Consider the following 20,100-nt stretch of genomic DNA (forward strand, 5'->3'; position numbering starts at 1 on the left):
ACAGAATGCAACAGTATGAACAATCAATTGCAGCGGTTTTGAGAAGGTTTGACTATGAAAAATGTAACTTGCTATCTCTATGGCCATCACTATTCAAACATATTTGCTGAAATGTATACTGAAACTGACTGTACACTGCGTTGGCTATGATACAGTTGGATCAACCCCAGATCTAATTCAATAAGAGGATTAGTAGCTATAAAGGTGTGACTTCTAGAAAGCATTCAGCCTGAACTTTTCAACTGTGTTCCATTGAAGAGAAAGTACACTAAATGTTTACCACTGGGGAAAGGTCCATGTTTACCCATTTAAACACAAAGAATGAGCTAGTGCAGTTTGTTTACAAGTATGATTATTCATACAAAGAGTTGCTCATCTTTGCTCGAGTGACTGCGCCTTAGCTTGAGTCCTGAGAGGATTTTTTGAGCAGGTGAGGTCACAATGTGCTCCACAGAGGGATGAGATTTTGGTGAGTGACCCATGTCATGCCTTCTATCCATGGGCAGCTTTAAGTTCCTGCTGGGGGCAGGTTTGGGTCCTGAGTCCAAAGCAAGCATGCACTCTACCACTTCTCGAGGGCTTACCAGGGCATCCAGTTTACTCTCTGCTCCTATGACACTCCGCCGTGAGTGACTAGACTTTTCTGTTTTGGGAGGTCTTTGAGTCCATGGATCTGGGGATGAGCTGCGGCTGCTGTCCGCGCTGCCTGGACAGCTCCTGGAAGTAGCCAGTTCTTGTTTCGGGACAGGGTTGGAGCGTCTGGGTGCAGTGTTGTGATGCCGATGGTACTTGACAGGTTGCCTGGTGAAACGATAGTGCGGTTGGCTTGAAAATATTGGCTGTGCCGGGTCTTCTTCTGTGACGTTGGCTCCCTCCTTCAAAGCCAAGACTGGGCAAGAAAATAATATTACAATTAAAGCTGTAGCTATAGTACCATGTGTTTTTTTCCTATTTATTTCCCATGCCCCGAATCTATGTGTTGCAGCTGTTAAAGTAAAGTAGTAGAAAAGGAGTAGAAAGACTTTAATATAATATTACTATAGTAGAAATAAAACGTAGCGTATGATAAAAACTACTCCAAGAAGTACAGTTACTTTCAGTAGGCCAGAGAGAGGTTAACAACTTGTTTGTGACCAGGCACAGCAGGTCTTGGCCTAAAGATCTGAAACTGGCCTCACCTGCTAAAAACAACATACTTAGCCATTGTAGCTCGAGAAGCCAAAGCCAAACATGGAGCAAACCAGGCTACCAGCAAAAGCTAGCCAGGAAGTCGGCTAAACCTGGGTGTGTGAAATGTAGCGAGTGTTAGAAAAAAGAAAGAAGTGCAGGAAGCGCTGGCAAGTGCAAAACGTTTCTGGGGCAAAGAGAAGACTGGCCTACATTTTGTTTAAACCAAACAGCCCATACACATCACTGAGACCAAATCTACTTTCACAGTACAGAGCCCCGCCTACCTGCTCTGTCATTGACTTCAGGGCTGAGCTGGTCCACTGCCTCATTGGATGAAGATTTGTCAGATATATAACCCTCGCTTGACTCTCTCTTGAATTTGCGAGTCTGTTGAAATGACATGGGTTCATTATGTAATTTTCTAAAAGAACTACTTGCCTGCTATAGCCCTGCAGTGGTCTGTGCTAGGATGTCATACACATGTAATACATATGTAATAAACATATAACAGAGATAAAGTACAGTGGGTTCAGGAAGTATTCATTACCTCTGTATTTATTCCTATGTCAAAATGCTTAAATCTGCTACTACAAATATTTGTGCAAGCAGATGTTTCCATTGTAGATAAACTGTACTGGGTCGTTTTAGCATTGTGTTGATGTTTCACCTCCAAAGGCTTTGTCAGCAGTAATGATCCTTGAGCAGCAGACTTTATTCATATACAGTAGATCTCGTAGGGAGGGGTTAACCATGTTGTCTCTATCTTTATTCTGAAAAGCTACTCTCAACTTGTACAATGGCCTTTATTGTCTAGCGACTATCAGTATCAACAACTGCATTTACCTTTTTATTGACCTGGTATCTGCTTGTCAACTGTCTATGTCAATGTGCAATGATGTTTTGCCTTGAAGAGGAGAAGGCTACAGTAAATAGAGGGCAAATGGTTTCAGAGGAGCCCTGAAAGCAGTACTCCAGTTTCCCCGACCTCCAAAAACATGCTGGTCTGGTTGGCCCACAATGGCGGCGCGCTCAGGTGCAGCCGCTCAGGACTAACCTAACACCTGAACGTAATTTCATGAAACTGTACAATGGCAAATAAAACACTTAACACTATCTTGGCCCCTCAGGTCTATAAAATATTCATAAAAATGCTGCTGCTGCTAAAAGATTGTTACTCTCTGAAAAATTCTCTCTTCTTTTTAGTAGCGTTAGTAAACAGTACATGCCTGCAAATATGGAGGGAGGGCCATTTCAACAAGGAGTATAGATCACAGTGATGAGTGTTGATGTACACTATGTCACTGTTGTCCAGGATCGGCATAACTTAAGTTTTGACCAAGAGGTGTGAGATGAGAAGTACACAACACGAAAACACCTCAGTACAGATAACAGCAAGAGAAACCTTTGTCAACAATGATACAAAACAAATTATGTCTGTAATTGTTCTGGGTGTTAGCCAATAGAAAATACATGTATATTATTTTGATATCAGACTGCTACAGAGCAAAATAGAGATATGAAGAAACTTCCTGAACCCATTGTGTATTGAGAAAAGCAGAAGCAGAAAGCAGCGTTAAGGCAAGTTATATTAAAAATTGTAATCCAATCCACATATGAAGATCATTACTCACCTCTAAAGAGTGTTGCCGCTCTCTTGAAGAGGGCTCCAGCTCTGAAGTAAACTCCTCTTGCTCTTCCTCTAAAGGACAAGGGGCTCGAGGGGGAGTTTGCGGCAGTGGAGCGCTGGGGACCGGAGGAAGGGGTGTGCAGGAGCGATCTTGAAGCCCGAAAACCTGGCTGTGATGTGAGATGAGGAACTCGATGAGAAAGGCCTGGTAGCTGGTCTCCTGCAGTGCAAGCATGGTGTCCGTGTCCACTGGGGGGCGCAGTAGTGTAGGCCCAAAAATGATGCCCAAATTACTGGCAATCATTAGGTTTTCCGTGCACTCTGAAACTCTGTGGAGAGAGAGGACAAGTGAGAGAGAGACAAAACATTGAGGTTTGTGCTGTGTGAATAAGAAATGGAAAGCTTAGCATAACCTTACAAGACATAGCCTAATCTAGAGGACCAGGCTAAACCAGGACTAAGCCAGAACTAAACCAGCCATTAACAGACTGAGCAGGAATCTACACTACAGTTTGAGGGTGCTCGTTTTGAATGACTATTATGTGAAAATGCAGGGGAGGGTTCTCACTTTTGCAGGTGGTGCATCAAGTGCTGCAGAGTGCTGTAGCAGTAAGGAGGAAGTTTGCGTAAAATGATCTGCAGGCCATTGATAACGTCCATGATCTCGTTAGTGTCCGGAGGTTGCTGCCGTTCACTCAGATGCTGAATACTCTTCCCCGCATCGATGAAGTCATTGTACAGATCAAAAGTGAGTAGAGGCTCTGGAAGCTGTGACAAACACAGGACGTGAGGACGAGTAATTACATTCAAGGGGAGGCAAAGCACAAAACACAATAACTCAGGACACATGACGCCGACTGTCACGTTTTTTGGCTTATTAGGAAGTAGAAAAGGTTAAGTTGCATTTTGAGAACTTGTTTTTGACTTGATGTTGTTTCTGCCAAAGTGGTCCAAGAAATATTTGTGAGCAGGTGATGCACATGGGAAGTGAATGCAAAACTTACTTATTGTTGCTCAAATAGCTGAAGAATGCTTAGCTCGGGTAAAAATACTAAACAGGCATATTGTCACAAATAAATGGTGTAACTCAAGGGTAGGGCTGAAAGATATATCGTTATCGTATTGATATCGAGATATTAACATTCAAGATATTAATATCGAAAAAGCAAGATATAAACTATATAGATTTTCATTATTAAAACTGCACTCTTTATTATTATGTTTTTTTTTCATTTTTCTGAAAAATGCTTGGTTTTCACCTAACCCATAGTTATAGTTATCGTATCGATATCGAGATATCTGGCATGAAGTTGCATTCTGTTCATATTGAGATATGAAATTTTGTCCATATCGTTCAGCCCTACTCAAGGGGTGCTCAAACTGTGGCTAGTTTCTGTTGACCGTGAACTGATACTATGCAATAAGTCATAGACCAAAATAGCCTCCATAACAAACTATTGGTGTGAGACAGACTATTTAAATTATTATTGCAATGAACTCTGATCCAATAGGAATTTCCAAATTCTTCAACTTCAACCATATCATCAACAAAAGCTCCAGTCTGCTGACTTCGTATAGTCCTCAATGTTAGGACGTGACGTAGATGATAAAATATAAAGTTTGAAGTACCTCTTTGAAAAAGTGTTTTAGGATAGAAGTGATATCGTGTGGCGACGGTTCAGTGAGATCCACCAGCTCCTTCTGCTCCTCAAACGCCTGACACAGCCTCTGAATTCGAGGCTTAGATCCGCTCACACGGTACACCCCCTAAATCACACACACACGAGACAGGCTCAAATGAAAGCAAACAGTCAAGATTAGGTCTGTCAATCGATTACTTTTTTGAATCACGATTAATCACACTTGTGAAAATTGATTAATCGCAATTAGTTTAGTTTTTCTCTAATAATTATATTTATTTTTAATACTTCAAGCATTTGATTATTGATTGCACATTTCATTAACCAAATATTCACAGTTTCATAATTATGGAAAAAGCCCAACAGCTTATAACCAGGATCTCTACAGCCCAAGGCTTGATATTTAAGACACATTTTTTTTGGTGCTGAACATTTTGGACAGAATCTGCAAACTTTTAGGTTCATAAAGGAGAGTATAAGTACAAAATTAAAATATTTTTTGTTGAAATTGCCTTTTTGATGCATAAGTAGCTCTTTGTTGCTTTTGTTTCATAAAAGTACCTCATCGTGTGAAAAGATTGGAGACTCCTGGCTTTCAACATGTAGTCAATAAGTGCTGTGCTTTATCTTTCACGTCATGTGTGTGCTCAGATACAGAAGCGTGTTGGGTCAAAACATATGATGCGATTAATCGTGATTAATTTAATTCATCGCGACCAGCTATGTTTTTTATTAATGCGATTTTGACAGCCCTAGTTGAAATAAGCTTGAACTAGAAAAAAAAAAAGATATCAACTATCCATATTCTAGAAAATTTAAGACTGATGTTCTGACGAAGGACCTTAGTGATCTTATTGTTTTCTACCACTCTTTTTGTCTGTTCATTCTGGGATACAATTTGATCTTGCTTTTTACCTGGACTGTGAGGGCACGGCTCTCAATTTCATGGGTGCAGCGCAGCACCACGAAGGGGATCTCGTCTGGCTTGTCCCGGGGCAGTAGCGACAGGTCTACTCCAAAAATCGAGCCCTTTGCATGCTCACACTCCAGCTGGCACACCTCCATGCACTTTCTATGCAAGGCCAAACCGCACTAAAGAATACAATATGAAATTTGTGAGTTAAAACAGACACTATGCAGTAAAACATTTGTCAGTATCGAACACTGCTTATAACACATGTACCTCTTCACATTCAACTCCATTCACGACAATGTAGTTATCACACTGTTTGCACTTGTTCATTTTGCTTTTCATCTTTCGGAGTCGGTGGGTCAGTGCAGCTCGGGAAAGTGGCCGTGGTTTGTGGTCGTTGGGGCACTCTTTTGAAAATAATTAGGATGAGACACAAAAGTATTTGAGGGATGCCGATTAAAATGCCTAGGAGTGCAAATACAAACCTGGTTCGGACGGCAGGTCCAGATCGTCTGACGAAACTGTTAAAGTAGACGCCGTTTTGGGCAGCCGACGGTTATTGTGAGCTGAAACAAAAATGTTAATTAAATGTTGTATAGCATTTTACGACACTGCGGAACATTCCAGGTGTTGCTACGTCGCGAGAGCATCTAAACTGTCGTAAACTTATAACAAAAAACAAACAATAGCATCTGGAAGAGCAGCTAAAGTGTTGACGCTCATGTATGCAAAGCAATGCAGCAACATCGCCATGGAGACAAGAAGGAAAAAGTATGTGAACCCTTTGGAATTTCTCCTGTGAATGTTTACATGTTATGGCCAATAGAAACATGACAGCATGTTATTGTTTGGGTGGTATTAGTTCAAGCAGACACTGTTTATCATTCTTGTGATTTTAATAAAGACCAGACCAGATTTTATGACCAATTTAGGCAGAAATGTAAGAAATTCCCAAGGGTTCACATACTTTTTTCTCCCACCTGTGAGCTGGGTGAAATGTTACGCATGGCTTTAATTGTATCCCGTAAAATTCATGTATTAGCTAAGCAGTAATTATTTAGAGAGAGGTTTACCAGGGCTGGACAGGGACTCCAAACTCCCTCCAAAACTGTCACAATCACTATAACCCGATCTCCCTATGGCACAGCAAAACAATTCAGAAAGTAAGTTACATTGTCATACGAACCAACTTCAGTGTAATTTAATGTTTCTCTGTAAATTGCTTTCATGCACTGCTGAACAGCTTACTTCCATCACTAAAACGCCTGGACGGACTATCATCTGTGGAAGGGTAGGGGTCCACCACGGTCGAGAGGGGATTGCTGGGTTTCCGTTTGTTCCTTTTTACAAAATACAAACGTTACAAAGCGTATTCATATGGGTTTGATAGAGCATTGCAAGGTTCACGGTAGGTATACCCTTTTCCCAGAGAGACGTATTCCTGAAAGGTGAAGTTATGAGTTGGCTGCTCTTGCCGCGGTTTGCTGAGAATATACAGAAGGTAGGGCTCTCCAGGCTCCAGGGACCGAGATGTTAACTCCAGGTTGTGATAGCCCAGTGGGACCGGCTCTGTCTGCTGGCGCTGGTAGTAAAACATGTTCACTGTGGCCTGCGGGATGGGGCATAAGCATTTTCCACAAATCAATCTCAAATCTAAATATAAAGGCTAAAGGCTCAATATAATGTAATGTAATCTACACTCTGGCTTTTTGTAGGGTACAATTTTTACCAATACATTACTTTCCATCATGTGATCCTTCGTTGTTATGACGGCCGTTTTGTATACCGAAGTAGAATTATGCAGTACTACACCATGTAACAGTCTCGACTTAGGATATCAATGAAAGACAACTGACTGACAGTGGCATTTTAATTTACTCGTAATCATTGCTCAAGAAGATAACAGTAAAAAGCCCCAGAGATGCATGTTTATGTGAAGAAACAAGTTAGTCAGTATTTAAGCTGCTCAAGACGCATGCTACCGGTTAGCATTAAGCTTCAACAGCTCAGCTCTGAACTCTCCAAGAGAAAGCCCTGAACCACACTCCAAACATCTAGCCTTGGATACAACATGTGAAAGAGGTCAGAGCTGAGCTGTGACTGTAGTATTTCCTCAGTGTCCATAGGTGTGAGCCACACATTTGTTTATCGTGTTGAAGCCAGTTGATTGCCAGTTGCTAACTGGTAGCATGCTAACGTCTTGAGCAGCTTAAACAATGACTCAGACTGAGACTGTTGACAAACTAAAAATCACAGAGAAAGGTTTTCTGTTTCCTCTTTGATGTGTTAATTTAGTCTGAGGAGTGAAGCAGTTCTTTAGTAAATCCTGCTGTCAATCAGTTGTCTTTCATTTTCATCAGTAGAGATATTGTTACATGTTGTAGTACTGCATAATACTACTTCGGTATTCAAAATGGAAATATGCGTGATGTAATTGGAAACGCACGTCTACAAGAGAAACTAATATGGTTGTAGTATCTGACTGCAATGTTGTATAATGGTCTGAAAATGTTCTAAACCCACTGTATGATGTAGCTTTATGAATTTACCTCCTTTAGCACAGTGTCGCCCTGACAGATGAGTTTCCTTATGTGTGAAATGATCCTCTCTTTGACCTTCACCAGCTCCTCCTGCTGGATCCTGGCGTCATGCACACACTGACGGTAAAAAATCTCTGCCTCTCCGACCTTACGAAACAGAGCCTTTAAATGACAATTGCACTGCACAATATTGAGAAGTAAAACCTTTCTTTAAAAGAGGCGCGCATTACCTTAGTCTGCGCTTCATCCTTGGATTTCCTCCTCTTGTCCAGTGTTTTAAGGCCAGTGGAGTCGTCTGTGGCTTTAGCACTGACAGCTTTGGCCTTTTCCAGGTCATCGCAGCGCTGGTAGTACTGCTGCCTGGCCTTTTTAAGAGCCGTCAATGCGTCATTCTGATAACGACAAAGTTATATATGAAAAAAATGTGGACAGTGATAATTGTTTTATTTGTTTACTTCTATGTTTAGCTGCGTCAGGCCAAATTATTGCATTTGAATTTGATATTTACCATCTTGCGTTGCTCTCTCGCCCACTGCTCCTTGAACTCCCGACGCCACTTGTCAATCTCATTTCTTTTTGAGGACAAAGCCTGTCGGACAGAAACAAAAATTACCAACTTTAATCTGTGAAGGCTGGCATTTTTGTAGCGTTTTTGTTGAGACTAAGCGTGCCTGGTAACAGCGGTGTTGTATCAAGTCGGACATCTTCCTTGCCGTGAGACTATTTTTGATGTCCTGGTCAAAGGCCATTGTGAAGATGTATTGTAGGGGCATCATCTCCTTCAGCCAGCAATTATATATTAATATCAAATAAAGGCCTTTTGACACACATTATGACTTGAATCTTTCACATTATGAATCTTTTTGTACCTGTACCTGCTGTGCTGCTGTGGCTCTTGCTCCTTCAGCTGCCTTTATAACATTCTTTGCAAATTCTTGTTCTGAAAATGAACAAATAAAATAACCACATTGATAAATGTGCCAATAATTTCTAACCTTTCATGTTCCAACTGAACTTACCTGAAATGTTAGAATTATGCAAATCAATCTAGAGGTGACGGTGATGTCACAATAACACCAATTTCTATTTTCAAACCATATGCAAATGTTCAACCACTGTGAAGATCTCTCATTGCAAATTTACCTCAAACTAGCAAAGTGGAACTATAGTATTTCAAGCACACAAAATGGTTAATATATTGTTAATGCTGTGCAGCCCAAGTAGCTTCTATGTTTGGCATCTTGGTCGAAGCACAGGGCATAAAAAGCCAGTCTTAGCCAGGAGTAAAGCAAACAAATAAAGACAGAAATAATGTAATCAGCATATACACTGCAAATGAGAACTACTGTGCTCCACTTTAAAGATGACATGCTTAAATACTTTGGTGTAATGGAGGTCCTGGTCTGCAAATCTGACTACTCTTCTCACAAATTAGGTTTCCAACTACTACAGGCAATCTAAATACTTTGAGACACTGGCACAGGACAATAGGGGAAAACGTCTTCATTGTAATCAACAAAGGAAGCGCTAATGCATGCCAAACTCCTCCCCTCAGGAGGGTCTTATTATCCCAGTTTTCTGATGAGTGCAATTTAGGAATTGAGAAAGTTTCCTAGATGAGAGGTGAAATGACTACTTCATAAAGCATGACTACTTTATGAAAACCTTTCAAGTACGCTTGGTAATAGAGAGGTTACGCAGCAATTAGCGCAGGGCGATATGGCCTATAATCTATATCATGATATAAAAAAGAAATATCACGCCAACAATATATTTGACGATATAATTGACAACGGACAAATTACTTCAAAATTATATTTTATTCCTTTTTTAACAGCATACTAATTTCCTCACAAATATGATCTACTCAAGCAGTTTACATCCTTCATTTCATTTTACTTTTTAAGCACCTGTCGCGTGTTCTACAGTCAACAATATAAAAAAAAATATATTGGGATATGGCCCACACCTAACAGCAATACACACAAAACCCCTGTCAAAGGCACTTCACTCACCCAGGCTGATCCTCTTCTCCATCCAGTTGAGGAGGTCCTTGGCATAGCGGCACCACATTTTGGCATATTGCAGGGCGGTCTCCACTCCATCCTCGCAGCGACACAGCACCAGGTCTGCCTCCTGGGCTGAGAGAGAGAATATAATATCAGCATCACTGTAGGCTCTGAGCTTTGGGGAACCCAGGGGGGGGTGTAGCCAATTAAATTATTGACCAGTGTCACGAATCAAGCAAGCTACAGACACACACAATTTTGTAGTATATAGTCAATAATGAGGAAAAACGTCAAGAGAAATGTGTCCACAAACCTAAAACAGGAAACAGATCCTTCAAATGGCAAGTCATGGCTGGTCCACAGTTCAAATCCAGTAAATCCCCCAATGTGCCAGTTGCATATCTTCTTGCAAACAAATGTGAAATTCTATCCTTGTCTTCTTATATTCTGTCAAAACCTGGTTGATAGTTGTGATCTATATTACGAGCCGAAAGCTTGTTAACTTCCCGTGTTCCTCTTCCTCCATGGGCCCCTCCCTTTTTCACCTGTTCTCTTGTTTTCAGTAACAAAGAGTCAAACTGTGAGCCGATATGATCTTCACAGGGGATTTTCTTTTATGTGACAGGCTAGTTCAAGCTTCATGTTGTACATATATTAATAGTTCAACACTGCAAGTAGTACTCCCAATCTATCATTTTCTTATCTCTAGTTGTTCTGTACTTCTGCTAACAATCAGTACACTGTCTATGTCCAAGTATAGTTTAGCTGATCAAGCAGGCAGGCAAAGAGGATGTAACAACTTCCCTGTTTAAGTCATCCAGACATGCACATTTTCTCCTCCTTTACCAAAACAGTTTCCACACACACAAAAAAGCAAGTTCATCCACTTCCAAATGAATAGATGACTGAAAGTATAATAATCCTCAAAGTCCATCAGTGCAGATTAGATTCCAGAGTGACCTCCTTTGGTCTTTTCGGATGTCTAAAGTTTCAGAATTCCCTGTATCACGAGAGTCAGTGTCGCCTCGCAGCCATGGGTTCATGCACTGCCATCGGGGATTATCAGACCAGACCAGATTGAGACAGGCAGGCTTTAGCAGCGAGTAAAGGTTTACCCCCTGCTGTGTGACTGCGTGAGGTGAGCTGGGTTTAAGACTGATATACCCAAGCTCACAGAAGGCATGAGACGATGTGTGGATTTGAAGGCACGACTCTATTGTCAACTCACAGAAGACTGAAATGTAGTTTAATCAAAATAATGAGGGATTATTCTGATTTGTTTTGAAATTCCCACTGATCATTGTCCCTAATTATGAATCCTCTCTCTCTCAGACCTGCATAGTCCAGTGGTAAAATGCAACACATTTTGCTGTACAGATTCTTTCAATTTATTTTTTCTTCTTGACTCATGCCTGAGGTAAAAAACGCAGAGCAGCTGTCACCTCTTTAAATCCTTGGCTCTTAGCCTAATCTGGTTATGGCGGGGCAATTACAAATGACAGTAATTATTCTAAAACGTCTCAAAAGGAAGAGAGTAAATTGCAAATTATTCCAAGACGCCATCATGGAGAAGAATTTATGCTAGGTAGGATAGGATGTCAAATAGTACTGATAGTGATAAATAATAATAAAAATCACTTAGCATATTGATGCTTACCTGTGGTATTCTGGTCTGCTTCTGGCTCATCATCGTCATTTTGTGGATCTTCATTTGGCTAAGAGAAAACAGGAAACTCATTCACAAAATGAATAATCAAAACAACACAATGTCTCATTCCCTCTATAATAAAAACAAATTCATTTCTTACAGGCTCCACATTAGACTCTGTTGGCTCAGCACTTTCGACACTTGGTGAATCAATATCAGCCAGAAGATACTCCCCTGCACTGATCGCAGACAGAACACAGTATTACTGTACAGCGGCATAAATGCAAAGAGAGGAAAGTGCTACTTCTGTAAAAAAAAGGTTTTGTCTTTTATTATCTAAGTTTATTTGAATAGTTTCATAAGATCACATTATACAGCAACATTTTGGCCGAAGCTAATTATCAATGTCTGTGGTTGGGCCTTTACACAACAATTCAATATTTCAGAGTTAAAACACACACATCATAATAACAGTGCAACATAATATAAACACTGCAGAAGGTTTAAAATGTAGCTTAGAGTGATAAGTCTACAGTACATTGTGATCTTATGTGTAAAGTTTAATTACATTCTACTATAAAAACAACTTTACTGTCTATCAATACTAATATTTTTACGGCCTAGTACCACACATAAAAAATGACTAGTGTGACCATAACACTCACTTTTACTCATTTGTGTAAAGGTCTAAAATGAGTAGGCCTATTTTTTTTATTTTTTTTTAAATGGACGACTAATAGGGACTTTCCTCCTCTACAATGTCACTATTGATGTAACTGCGCAGTAGGTGAATAATGCATCAACAAAAGTAGGATATAGTTACTTATACTTACGTGCTGAACAGTGATAATTCAAAGTTATCAAAGTCACGGAGAATCTCACTGTATCTCTTGGTGTCAGATTTACGGAACACTTTCTTCACCTCTGAAAATACAAAAGCAAAACATTAAAAGAATATTGCACACGTTTCCATCTTAATCACGTTCCTACAGTACATTGGGGCAGTGGTTGGCGAGAGGTAATGTCAATGGGCTTAACGAGGGGTCAATTTGTCATGGGGCTAACATTTAATATCATAAAATTACATTATTTAGCACAGTTGTTGGCTTGCAGGACCATTTTTAGTGGTAAAAGGCCGTTATATGTAACATCATCAACATATTCACTTAACATCCAACTATTAACTGTCCAGACCTATAACTCTGCCCAAAACATCAATGCTGTGTGGTAACTCAGTAATATAATGTCATACTGTATCAATAAAAAAGTAATTAGCAACCATTGGATTATGTGGTGTTTCAGTGGATCCTGTTACTGTGCTTCTGGTTGAAATGCAAGCGACAAAAGCTAAAAGGCAATCTCACTCCTCTCTCTGCTTCTCTCTATTTGGTAAACCACATCCTGTTCACAGTTTGTGTCACATCCCATAAAGAGCACAAAGCACTTGCCCTGCCATATTTTCACAAGGACTAAATTACACAAAAATAGCAGTACAGTAAATGATTTGCAATATGTATGGAATTATATATGTTGTTATTGAACTACGCTGATGAAATCTGGGATGTACAGGCTATTGCAACACAGCTTTATAAAAGAAGAGTTCACAAACACGAACATTCACAAATGCATAAAAACGTCCAACTTTGATTAAGTAAAAATCAAAGGTATTGAATGTAAAAGACTAATGTGTGCTGAAGGTATAGGCATGAAAGATCACACATTAAAGTTAATGCAGCCTACCTGTTGTTTGTGAGACATCACTGCTTGGCCCTTGATCTTCTTCCATTCCGACAAAGTGAACAGAGGCTCAACCAACTCTACAGACACTCCATTTTCCTTTGGTTCAGTCTTCATGAATCATCAGATGAGGTGACTGCCATCTGCATGGTCCTACATTGCAGATGTGAGGGGGCTGCTGTTGTTTCCCTGTGGCCTACAGCTTTCTGGTGGTTGGCCAATGCTTTGCAGCAACAGAAGAGGAAGTGCATCTTCAAGTGAACTGTGGTGGCCCCACCTATACTCATTCTGAAAATGTGTAATGTGGCCTGTTAGATAGTCTTTTCAAAAGTATAAGTATTTAGGTTGACTCCGTTTTACAGAATCATTGACATGCTTGAGTACTGATATATTGCCTAACTATCACAAAAAGTGTTATTTGTTAATAGCTTCTGGCAAAAGCAGTTCTCCAGTGACATCTTCTGTTGTGAAGTTGTACAGCAGCGAGAGCTACACCTTCAATATCAGAAGAAACTAATTTATTGTGGTGTATTATACAACAAAAATGACAGTAGGCCTATGCGTTAAACAAAATATATGCCTACTTGTGTTACCATGACAGAAGTAGTCTAGCAAAATAGAAAGTATATAGTAACAAAAACAGAAGTGTTTGACTTTGCCATTAATCCAAAGAGAGAACCTATTTTATAATGTAAACACGTCACTCTATCTTGAGATTTGTTAGTTTATTTGTACTAGTGCCAAAAAACAACAGAAAGAAGAGAAAGTGGCCACAGCACATGGACACGCCCACTTTTGGCTCCGTCTCTTCCTCCTTTCCCTGCTCTGCCACAGCAACTGTAAAGCTCGTAACTACTGAGTTTCGAGCAGATGAATTACTGTTATGGACCACGACATTAGTTTATTGACTCCACTTTACCCTTGATGCCTGTCAACTTAAGAATACGTGATATGAGGCAGAGCTAACGCAGGTAACGGGGATGAGTCTGACACACGGGACTGGGGAGGACTCGGCCTCGGACAACAACAGTGCCAGGAACGAAGCTGTTCTTCCCGGAGAGGGTGAGGCCATCAGAACCTGCAGAAATATGGATGGATATGGACTCTCATTGTGTTCGTTTGTTCTCATTTGTGTTAAATGTCTTTCATTGCATCCGTCCGGAGTTCTCTGTTCGATATTCTAACTTTATTAAACAATAAAAAATGGATAAGATGTACTCCTGTCACAGATTTAGTGTCCCAACCCTTCCCTAATAGGAAGCTGCAGGCCCGGAGCCGAGTCAGATCCACGACGGTGAGGCGGATTCACTGTGATAGTGCGCCCTCTGCTGCTAGGAGCTGATCCACGACGGTATTATTTTATGTTGTACAATTAATTTTAGAGTTAATTTAGGGTAATTAGGAAAAGGGTTATGGTTAGGTTATGGTTGTTAGGATTAGGATTAGGATTAGAATTAGGTGAGGATTAGGGTTAGGTTAGGTTAGGGTCGTTTAGGAACAAAAATAACAAGCAATTTCTATGCTGAGGTTATGTTATCTTTATCAATCAACAGAAGCATATAGTTACACTTTCCAAATTTGTTCATAAGATTTTTGTTTTGTTTTAATGAAAACATTGAACTCATTCAGTTACTAGCTGCTCATGTGCGGTAAGTAGATCAACATATCAACATCAATCTTCCTAAATGCTGATTGGGCTGGATCCGTCCTATCCATCAGAGGGCACACTATCACGGTGGATTCGCTTCATGGTAGACCTGTCTTGGGTATGCAGCTTTCCCCTACTCACCCTCGAAGGATTGGGTCAAATCATCACAATGTTAGAATTGGTATTCTGTTTCTTTAAAATATTAAAGCCTCATGAGAGGTATCCAGGACAATATGGCTGTGCATTTTGGCAAAATATTGAGAGACTTGGCAGCAAAGCTAAGAAAGTGACCCTGCCCACCAGGCTCTAACCTACAAAGTTGCAAACAAAATCCTGTTGATTTGAGATTATGGCATATCACAGAATTTTAAATTAACATCAGAGAATTTGTGAGAAAAGAAAGCTTGTGCCTTCAGTTTGCTGTGCTATGGTTTAGAAAAGTAATTTGTTGTATTAAATAGTGTAATAGGCTATATGTAATCCCTATATCTTCTCTTATGATCACAGAAAATGTTGCAGTTTGTCAGGATGGCCTCAAATCCAGGCTTAGGAAGAAGTTTCTCCAGGAGGGAACAGAAGCATCAAGTCAAGAGAATGTTTTTTATGTGCAATCCACCGGGCTGAGCGTGACAGAGGACTCACTGGAGCCTGAACCCAGAAATACAACCATCTCATGTGAAAACATCTTCAAGGGCCAAACCAAGAGAGGAGATCCAATCAGGACAGTGTTGACGAAGGGAGTGGGTGGCATCGGGAAAACTGTGTTGACTCAGAAGTTCAGTCTGGACTGGGCTGAAGGCAGGACCAACCAGGACATTCAGCTGCTGTTCCTCTGCCCTTTCAGAGAGCTCATTGTGCTCAGACAGACTTACAGCTTGGTGGACCTGTTGCACCAGGTCTTCAGCGAATCTGAAGGAATTCTCAACTTGGAACACCTCAGAGTACTCTTCATCTTTGACGGTTTGGACGAGAGAAATTCTCCTTTGGACTTCACCCAAACCAGAGTCTTGACTGATCCCACAGAACCTGCCTCTGTGGATGTGCTTCTGGTAAACCTCATCAGGGGGAGTCTGCTTCCCTCTGCCCGCCTCTGGATAACCACGCGACCTGCAGCAGCCAATCGGATCCCGGCTGAATGTATCTCCATGGTTACAGAGATGCAAGGGTTCACGGACGCACATAAGGAGCAGTACTTCAGGAAGAGATTCAGTGACGTGCAGCAGGCGACAGCTGTCATCTCCCACATCAGGACGTCCTACAGCCTACACAGCATGTCACATATCCCGGCTGTCTGTGAGATCATCTCCACAGTCCTGCACAAAGTGATGGAGACCAGAGGTATGGAGCAGCTGCCTCAGACCCTAACCCAGATCTGCATTCACATACTGTTGGTTCAGATGGACAACCTCAAATACAAAGACCTGTCTGAGAATGCTCCTCCATGGAAAAGAGCCAGACGGGCGGTGGCGTCTGTGGCAGGTCTCGGAAGTCAGGCCTTTGAGCATCTACAGGAGGGACAATGGATCTTCTATAAGTTCGAAATGTCGCCGAATCTGAATCGCGCAATTTTGACAAATCTTAGGTCTGAAATGTTCCCACAGATCTTCAGAGAGGAGCTAGTCCCTGCACCTTTGTCCCGGTTCCCTGACAAAGCCTACTTCTTCATTCAATGTTTCCAGGAGTTTCTTGCTGCTTTTTACATCCATTTGACTTTCCAAAATTATAGATTCAATTTGCTTTCCAGAAGCCAACCAAGTCTCATAAAAATCATATTTAACCGCAAACCTAAACTTAAACATCTTCTCCGGTCTGCTGTTGATCAGATCTTAAATAGCCCAGACCAAAACACAGACCTCTTCCTTTGCTTCGTTCTGGGTCTGTCGCTACCCGCCAATCAGAGTCTATTACAAGGCCTGCAGACTCAAACAGGGAGTAGCTCATTGGTCAATCAGGAGATCATTAAGTACATAAGCAAAAAACTCAACGAATGTCTGCCTTTAGAGAGACGCAAGAGCATGTTTTATTGTCTGAATGAAATTAATGATCAAAGACTGTTGTTGGAGGAGGTGCAGAAGAGCATGGGAGAGGAGCGTCTCTCTAAAAACATGTCTCCTGCTCACTGGTCGACTCTGGCCTTCCTCATACTGACCTCAGACGTGGAAGAGTTTAATCTGAGGAACTACTGTCCATCTGAAGACGCTCTCCTGAATCTGCTGGTGGTCGTCAAATCCTACAACAGAGTCATGTGAGTTCAAACATCGTATAACTCATGGGTTCCCATTTTGTCACCTTTCCATTACCTAAATAAACCCCTGTAATTATGCAATATGAATGATTTTCCTCTCCTTCCAGTCTGTCCCACTGTAACTTGTCCAAAAAGAGCTGTGGTCCTCTGTCTTCAGTCCTCTGCTCCTCCACTCTGAGACACTTGGATCTCAGCAACAACAATCTCCATGATTCAGGAGTGAAAAAACTGTGTTCGGGTCTGAAGAGCGCCCCATGTCGACTGGAAACCCTCATGTGAGTCATAGTGCAGCTGGAGAAAAGTAAATTAGCTTCCGCCATCTTGAAAAGAACTAGTGTTTATGTTTGTTTTGCCAGATTGATGTGTATTGTGATTTGTTAAGTGTCAGATGATGAAGCAGGAAATAACAAAGCTCGCTCTTCAGTTTGTCCTGCTGTAGCCTGTCCCAGGGCAGCTGTGGTCCTCTGTCCTCGGTCCTCTGCTCTTCTGGTCTGAGACACCTGGACCTCAGTAACAACGGCCTCCAAGATTCAGGCTTGAAGCTGATGTGTTCTGGACTGAAGAGCACCCCCTGCATACTCGAGATCCTTAGGTGAGACTGCTCCCATATGGGCTTCTGTCTACCTGACGCTAAGGCTCTGCAATATATAGACAAATTATCATCATCGCATGAAGTCAAGGTACAGTACATGTATAAGATGGTCCGTCTGTTCGAGATTCACAATTTTTTTTCTAACACAGCCTAAAACTAAAACACAAGGTAACTTTAAAGGAACATACTGTGTTGAAATAGTGCAGTAAAATGACGCAATAATGTTATTGTAATATTTAAAATAAAATTATAATTATTGCAATATTTAAAATTAGGATTGAAGTTTTAAGCCTCGTGAAGGATTATGGTCATGTGTGTCTCTAGGCTGTCAGGATGTCAGGTCTCAGTGGAAGGAGGGACTGCTCTTGTTTTAGCTCTAAACTTGAACCTGGTTCATTTGAGAGAGTTAGACTTGCGCTACAATCACCTTGGACCCTCGGTACAGCACCTGACTGCTCTGCGGGATGACCCTCAGTGTCCCCTGGACACTCTCAGGTGAGGACCTCATGCCCCTGGGTAATCTGTTTTTGAAGAGTGATGTCATAGCTAAGTAATACTAGTCTTTCAACATTATATTTTTCAAAGCAGGATTTTTAGAGAAATTTAGAGAAATCTCCTTCTTTCAGGCTGGATCCTGCTGGGCAGCGATGGATGGCACCGGGATCAAGTTTAAGGAAGTGTAAGTCTGCAAATTAGTTTTTTGTTCATGTATTTCAGTTGTTTATTTCACAAAAGCTCAAATATAGATCAAGTATCGCTGTTCTCTTCTATTGGCACTTTCGGTATTGAGCAAAACGCACCAAATTTCATATACATACCAATATAATCTTTTATATTGGACAAATGTATCAAAGTAGTGGAAAAATAAGAAACTGTAATATATAAATAAAAGCTAAAACGAGTTGTTTGCCTTAATGCCCGGCAAAAGTGCATTATGTCACCTCTTAACTAAGTATGCGTGTAGCTCATTAGCGTTTTGTGTCCCTCAGATTCCTGTGAATTCTCTCTTGATCCGAACACACTCCACTGTAAACTCTGTCTGCTCGGGCACAACCGGCGAGTGACCTACGTGTTTGACAAGGATCTGGAGGACCAGGGGTACCCGCAGCATCAAGACAGATTTACAGGGTGGCCCCAGGTCCTGAGCTCCACTGGTCTGACCGGGCGCTGTTACTGGGAGGCGGAGTGGAGCGGGAGGTGTGGGGTTGCTATAGCGATGAGTTACAGAGGAATCGTACGAACAGGAAGCAGAGAGGACTGCGAGTTTGGGTGCAATGATCAGTCCTGGTGCCTAAGGAATATCAACGGACAGTTCTCCGTTTGTCACAACAGAAGAGTGACACCGGTCCAGTCCTCCTTTGACCCAAGAGGAGTGGGGGTGTTCTCCGGGCATGTGGGGGTATACCTGGACTCTGAGTCTGGATCTCTGTCATTCTATGAGGTCCAAGCCGGTAAACTGTACCACCTGTATACCTTTACCTCCACGTTCACTGAGCCTCTGTTCCCGGGGTTTGGTCTGGGCTACGGCCTCTTGTATTACGGGGACTCAGTGTCTCTGGTTCGAATCGCTCCTGCAGTGGACAGTTTTAAGGCTTGTCTTAAAACCCACTCTCGTTATTTTCCTTTTAACACCAAGTGAATTGCAAGTGTGTTTATTGTTTATTGTTTTAATGACTGTTTTTATTGCATTGCTCTTGTTTGACTTTATATAAATGACTGGTGGAGCTTGTTATTTTATAAGATGGTATTTTTGTGCTATACACTGTCCCCTTGTAGATCACTCACTTTATTTTGACACTTTAAAAAGTAAACCTCACTTTTGTTGTCTTGTAAACATAAAAAATACTCAAACAATAAATAAGTGCATGTACGTGGCTGTTTCTTGGAGAGACCGGCATTGTCAGTCCATTGTAGGGTTTAGTGTAATATAAAATTTGGGACTTTGCTAAGTTTAAACTCCGCTGTGGCTGTGGACGGTTTTTGGCGACTGAAATTAACAGCTCAAAATAAACACATTTGGGTGGACTGGATACAATTACAACATGAGATCTAGCCACATGAGAGCAGAGTGACAGTTTCACTGCCAAGCCTCCTACGATTTTCTAAGTGTTCACACTCATCAAGTTGTGGCGTCTGGCGTGTGCAGACTCGTGTGGCCTTATTTTGAAGGGACTTAAAAAGGGATTCACAACCACACTCCCTCCCATCCATACAGTTTTAAACAGTGCACTGTGGTTTATCGCACATGTAATCAGGTCATCAGCTGAATGTTGCCAGCAGACAGTAACATGAACTGGCTACATCAGAAAATCTGAAAGTACTGCTGCAGAT

At 41.3% G+C, this 20,100-nt stretch overlaps 2 protein-coding genes across 2 annotated transcripts; one reads left to right on the forward strand and one right to left on the reverse strand.

Moving 5' to 3' along the window:
• Positions 1 to 35: 35 nt before the first annotated feature.
• On the reverse strand, positions 36 to 13,494 carry gmip (GEM interacting protein). The gene is given in 22 exon segments (XM_079564217.1): positions 36 to 889; positions 1,455 to 1,557; positions 2,802 to 3,126; positions 3,366 to 3,565; positions 4,427 to 4,564; positions 5,353 to 5,529; positions 5,621 to 5,741; positions 5,743 to 5,757; positions 5,832 to 5,916; positions 6,424 to 6,486; positions 6,599 to 6,690; positions 6,769 to 6,959; positions 7,900 to 8,037; positions 8,121 to 8,282; positions 8,399 to 8,479; positions 8,562 to 8,669; positions 8,766 to 8,830; positions 9,906 to 10,031; positions 11,557 to 11,614; positions 11,708 to 11,786; positions 12,381 to 12,471; positions 13,288 to 13,494. Coding segments are annotated over 22 exon segments (2,997 nt in total). The 5' UTR covers positions 13,334 to 13,494; the 3' UTR covers positions 36 to 356.
• A 770-nt stretch (positions 13,495 to 14,264) lies between these two features.
• On the forward strand, positions 14,265 to 19,550 carry LOC306969212 (NACHT, LRR and PYD domains-containing protein 3-like; the record flags this gene model as incomplete). Its single annotated transcript, XM_079564811.1, has 7 exons — positions 14,265 to 14,346; positions 15,440 to 17,177; positions 17,285 to 17,452; positions 17,602 to 17,769; positions 18,094 to 18,264; positions 18,396 to 18,448; positions 18,759 to 19,550. The coding sequence occupies 7 exons, from the start codon at positions 14,265 to 14,267 to the stop codon at positions 19,406 to 19,408; spliced, it is 3,030 nt and encodes a 1,009-aa protein (XP_079420937.1). The 3' UTR covers positions 19,409 to 19,550.
• Between the last annotated feature and the right edge of the window lie 550 nt (positions 19,551 to 20,100).

The sequence above is a fragment of the Gobius niger genome (genome assembly GCF_951799975.1).
Source record: "Gobius niger genome assembly, chromosome: 10".
NCBI lineage: Eukaryota > Metazoa > Chordata > Actinopteri > Gobiiformes > Gobiidae > Gobius > Gobius niger.